Genomic DNA, 5,917 nt, shown 5'->3' on the forward strand with positions numbered 1-5,917 from the left:
GGGGGGGGAATGTATTTATGTTTTGTTTTAAATATGTTGTGCGCCGCCCTGAGTCCCGTCGGGAGAAGGGCGGCATATAAATTAAATAAATAAATAAAATAAATAAAATAAATTACTTAAGCCCCAGGTCTTTTTTTTAAAAAAAAAAAAATACTGTTCCTTGACGTGTGTGTATACATGTCTGTTTTGCAAAACTGACTCTTCCAGGTTTTTTGTAAATTTATTCTTCCCCAGTTTTGCATTGATTATTTATTGATGGTTGGTGTTCTCTCTCTTTGCAGGTATTCACAATGAATAACTATTTTTCGGTAGGGCCAGATGCCCTCATGGCTTTAAACTTTCATGTTCACCGTGAGAAGACTCCGTCTCTTTTTACTAGCAGGATTATTAACAAGGTAGGTTGAATGAGCCGAAAATTCTGGCACAGGTAGTCCTCAATTTTTACAACCATTGTGCCCTTTCTTGCCACAGCTGTTACATGAATCACTGTGGTTGTTAAGTTAGTAACATGGTTGTTAAGTGAATCTGGCTTCCCCCATTGACTTTGCTTGTCAGAAAGTGGCAAAAAAGATAATCACATAACCCCGGGACATTGCAACCATCATAAATATGAGCCAAGTGTCCAGATTTATGAAAAACAGCCATAAATCACCTTTTTCAGTGCCATTGTAATGTTAAATGGTCACTAAATGAATCACTGTAACTCAAGCATTATTTACCTGTCCTTTGTCCAAATAACTCAGCTAAATGCATATAGTAAAACTGTACCCATTTTCTCCCAACAATATTTAGAGGAAGTAACTAGATGAAAGTTACTAGTAGTAGTCTAGTCCTAGTTTAGTATTCTTGATTGTTACACTAAAATACTGTACTTTCTGGAGAATTTGTGTTATCCCAGTCTTCTTGTAGATACACATAAGCGTACTTTATTTTCTCTGATGGGATTCCCTGGTTTTATGACTATCTCTAAATCAGGACATTTTTAGTCTGAGAGGAGCACAACACAGGTATTCCTTGACTTATGACTGTAATGGAGCCTGACCATTATGGTTGCAAATGGTGATGGTCATTAAATGAGGATTTCCTGCATGTTGTTATCAATGTAATTTGACTCATAAATGTTCACAAGTTCTACCACAAAGAAAATGTTCTAGATGTAATATAAAGCTTATATTACTGGAATGTGGATGGTCCCAAATTAGGAAATTGCAGAAAATTGTTTGTTTGTTTTTCAAAATCACTAGTGATTATATGCATTATTTCAGGTGGCCAGGGATAGTGGGGGTGGAGTGGAAAATGTAACTGAGTAGCTTGTAGGAAAAAAAACAGATCCTTCTGTCCCTTTGCATTAGAATTTTAAACATTTGTTCATGATAGTTATCTCTTTCAAAATATTTCTACGCAATAATTCTATGTACTTCAAAAGAATTTGGAAACTTAAGTGTGTTCTGTAAGAGGAAAAAAAAATGCCACTCTGTCCAGTCTTCTCCATTCAAATCCCGCCTCTGTTTGTTTGTTTTGTAGGCTGTGTATTTTTTTTATGGAACCAAAGATTGCTTAGTTCAGGAATGTAAGGATCTAAATAAAAAGATTGAGGTAAGATGACCATATTTCCTCTCTTCCTAGGAATTTAATTTATATGAGAAATATCTTGTCATTTATAAGGAGGCGGAATCAGAAATCGTATACATTAAATCAAGGATTACAGTACATGGAAAAGCTTTAGGGGCATTCTGAGCAGATGGGCATCCATAGTATGTTTAGTAGCTTTTTAAATAAGGATTCTTTTTCTAGATAGCAATCATTGGATGCTCATTTGTACTTATTTTTGCTTTTGTAAGCTTGCATGAAACTCCCCAGATCACATGGGAGATTCACCCTTTATATTAAATCAGAATGTGGTCGGTTTGTTTCTGGCTTAGCATGAGGTATGAATGGGGCCAATAAATAAATTGCTCTTCCATAACAGACCAGACCACCTGGAGTTTCCTGGTTTGTTTTGTGCTCCAGTCAAGCCCCTGACCAATCCATAGACCTACAATGCAAAAGCAGTGTTTAAAAAACAAGGGAAAGCAAAATAACAATTAGCCAAATAAGCTAGGATTATTTTGCTTGTTTGCAAAACTAATAGTGGCTTGATTGGAACATGTTTCCCAAGCCATGATTATCTCTGGCTTAGCCTAATGGGTGAGCCCAGATGCCATACAAACTGATTGCTCACCTTCCTTTACATTCTCTTCTGATTTGCCCCAGATGGCTAACATTTTGAATTAATTCCTGCAGGTGTAACTTACTAACACCTTGTTGTATATTTTTAAAGCTAGAGTTGGATGGAGAGAAGATCGACTTGCCCAGTTTGGAGGGGATCATAGTGCTAAATATTGCCTACTGGGGAGGTGGCTGTCGACTATGGGAAGGAATGGGGGACGAACTTTATCCTCGAGCAAGGTAGGTTAGTAATAAGTTGCATATTAATTATGTACTGTTCGGAGAGTCTTGCATCCAGGGTGATTCATCAAAGCAGGACCATCTGATAGTTGGACACCTCAGTTGTGGTGTTCCCATGTGGCCTGCATTTCCAGGGTTTGGAAGCCCTGGGCACAGTTCCACTACTCACTTTCTGGATTACTTTGCCCTACATTCAGCCTCCTGAATGTAGTTTATAACTACTTGATATATATATATATATGTTTTCTGAGGTTTTCGCGGGTGTTTGTATGTAAGTCTTTGGTTATTCGGGTTTTCTCCTGCGTAAAATTGGAAGTGTCTTGGCGACGTTTCGGCAAAGTCCCATTCGTCATCTTCAGGCTGGTGTCTTCAGCTTCGTGCCAGCTAGGGAAAAACCCTTCAGGGTTTAGTTGGCCAGCTTCACCGGAAGTCCAAATTAAAAAGAAATAATTTGTTCCAATAGAAGAGATAGCACTGATGATGTTACCTAGTTTGGTAATGAAAAATCTGCAAAAAAAAACAACAACCCAAGCTCAGAGGGCCCCAAGGATCCTACAGAATAATTTGTTCCATCTCCAACTCTTGGCCAAGTGTTCACACTTCCTCTTTCTTGCCAGGTGGCAGCATCTAGACCAGAGGTAGGCAACCTTGGCTCTTTTATGACTCGCGGACTTCAACTCCCAGAATTCCTGAGCCAGCATGGCTCAGCTTGGAAACCTCTCCCTTTCCCCTCAGCATGGCTGGCTCAGGAATTCTGGGAGTTGAAGTCCACGAGTCATAAAAGAGCCAAGGTTGCCTACCCCTGATCTAGATCATCATCTCAATTTTCTACCTCCTTTACTTTCCTGAGGAGGCTTGAGGAGTTGGATTGGGATGCGAAATTTCGGCCATACCTACCCATTTGGGTTACTCAGCATATCTTTTCAGTCTGGGGAGGGGTGGGATTTACTATGGCAGGGCTGTGATACTCCTAATCAAGTAACCTTTTTGACAGTTGGGTCCAGGATGTCTTTACTGATCATAAACTCTCCTTGTCCTGCTTCAGGCATGATGATGGACTACTGGAAGTTGTTGGAGTCAATGGCTCATTTCACTGTGCACAAATTCAAGTGAAGCTTGCAAATCCTGTCCGGCTGGGACAGGCCCATACAGTAAGGGTATGTTGCACATCTCTGGGACTGTTTTCCATACTCTGGATTGAACCTTTTATTCGGAGTCCAATAATGAAACAGAAAGCGTGTTGGGAAAAAGCAGGGCATGGAGACTAACGTCACTGCCCATTAGTTTAATTGCTCTTGGAAATAGTCCAAGCCAGGAAACTCTGTATTACATGAAGACATGGTAGCTCTGGGGCAGGTGCTCGACAAAACACTTTGGAATTGGGGCTTACATTTTTTTATTAATTTTTGGTGGCTATGGAGGCAAATGTGGACAATGCCCTTTGGTGCCATGATTGACTTTCTGGTGTAGATGATCTGCTTATATTCAACATTTAGGCCAACTCATTTGGAGTGTCACTCTCAAATCTTGCCAAGCTAGTACAGAAAGAAGAAAAAGAAGGACATGCCTACTGTCTTCTCTTAACAGTGTACATTCTTCTGCTGGTAAACAAGGGAGTCCACTTTCTCCAGGAGTCCAAACAATATTTACCTCACACTGAGGCATAATCATATACTCAAGACAAAAACGTCATCTGAATGCTTATACTTTCCAAAGCATTTTCTAAAATGAATGATTGTCTGTCATTTCCCTTGTTTCTTGTTCAGGGCAGAGTGTTGTCTCATTCAACTCTACCCTCTCCCAAATCATCTATTTATTTCTCTCTCCAGAGAAGTTTAGAAAGTGTTCCAGATTTTTTTAATATGCTCTCAGGAGTTTTCATTTTCATGCCATAGGAAAAGCAATCTGCAGACTAGGTTTTTGCTTTGGGAAAGCCTCCTCTGCCACCTTGCTGCCTTCCTCCTACGTTGGTTACAAAAGAAAGTGACCTTAGGCCAGTCACTCTCTCTCAGCCCAACCCACCTCACAGGGCTGTTGTGGGAAAAATAGGAGGAGGAAAGAAGGAGTATTAGGTCTGTTCGTTGTGTTAAATTACTTACAAAGTCATAAAGGCGGGATAAAATTCTAATAATAAATTATAAAAGAGATGCAAGCCTGAAGAGACCATGGGAAAGGGGATTTGTTCAGGCTCCTACTAGTTTGGTTATCCCCCTGAATAGGGGAGAATTAATTACATTGTTTAGTGCAGTGATGGCGAACCTTTTAGAGACCGAGTGCCCAAAACTGGCCCCGCCCCCACTCCACCCCCCTGTCCCGCCCCGCCTGCCCACAGGACCACTCACCACCTCCAGGGCCCGCCGCAGATCACCCAGGCAGCTCAGCAGCGCTATGGCGGCCACACCCTCTGCCCGCGTCGTGCAGCATCAACTGCATGATGGGGTGTGAGAGCAGAGTCTTGTCTATGCTGCCTGGCTGCCATGTCCTTGGCTGCGCTGCTCCGTGTGGGCCACGCTCGAGGGCGACTCTCCTTCAGGGGGGCTGCTGGAGAGGGGGTCACGGGGGGAGGCAAGGCTGGGGCAACGGCACATGTGCCCACAGAGAGGGCTCTGAGTGCCACCTCTGGCACCCGTGCCATAGGTTCCCCACCACTGGTTTAGTGCATGCTAAATATATTTAGCATTAGTGTTCTATGTGAAAACTGAGTTGATAGATTCCACAGTCTCTACCCTTACTAAACTTCCATTTTGTTTTTTTGATTTCAGTTGATTTTGAAGAATTCAAAGATGCCAATGCAGGTGGATGGGGAGCCTTGGGCACAAGGCCCTTGCACTATCACTATTACTCACAAGACCCACGCACTGGTTCTCTATCACTCAGGTGAACAGACAGACGATGACGTGTCCAGTGTGTCTGAACAGGAACTGACTAAAGATCAAACTGATGAAGACACATAGGTCTTGATCCAGTTTGGCCTGTTAACTAGTAATGGTAGTTCAGCATGGCTTTTGCTGAAAAACCTTGCACTATGATCCTGGCTCTCACAGAGGCTGTACCATCTCTGCTTTTATGAATGGCACAGGAATAATAAAAGCTAGACTTTTGAGGGGTATCCCAAACTCTGAAGAGTGGAGGAACCTTTCATGGTAACTGTTTACTGATTACTCTTTAGTAGTCCCTGAAAAAGTATGTTATAGTCCTGTGTAATAGTAATTGTTACCAGGTTTGTAATTTGAGGCTTGAAGGCAGTTCTTCCATTAATTGCACAAAGCCACTTGGGGGTTCAGACTATCCTTGCGCAGACATAGCACCGTCTGATCAGGAATAATCCGTGGAGTCAGCTGCTCCTTTTCTCTCTCTTCCTCGCCTCTCTTGGTAATGCATTCCTTTTTCTTTCGGAACCTAACATGGCGCAGTGCCAGGACCATTATTTTTGTTCTCTTTTGAAAATGGAAGGGAGAAAATGGGGAAA

At 42.0% G+C, this 5,917-nt stretch overlaps 1 protein-coding gene across 1 annotated transcript in view; it reads left to right on the forward strand.

Moving 5' to 3' along the window:
* DGKE (diacylglycerol kinase epsilon) overlaps positions 1–5,402 on the forward strand; it is a 23,745-nt gene extending 18,343 nt beyond the window's left edge. Inside the window, exons 7-11 of the mRNA XM_015817226.1 lie at positions 282–395; positions 1,525–1,596; positions 2,321–2,448; positions 3,494–3,605; positions 5,211–5,402. Of these exons, the coding sequence (XP_015672712.1) occupies positions 282–395; positions 1,525–1,596; positions 2,321–2,448; positions 3,494–3,605; positions 5,211–5,402 (618 nt within the window). The remainder of the gene's footprint in view (positions 1–281; positions 396–1,524; positions 1,597–2,320; positions 2,449–3,493; positions 3,606–5,210) is intronic.
* The last annotated feature ends 515 nt before the right edge of the window (positions 5,403–5,917 follow it).

The sequence above is a fragment of the Protobothrops mucrosquamatus genome, unplaced genomic scaffold (genome assembly GCF_001527695.2).
Source record: "Protobothrops mucrosquamatus isolate PMUCROS unplaced genomic scaffold, P.Mucros_1.0 scaffold565, whole genome shotgun sequence".
In the NCBI taxonomy this organism is placed as follows: Eukaryota; Metazoa; Chordata; class Lepidosauria; order Squamata; family Viperidae; genus Protobothrops; species Protobothrops mucrosquamatus.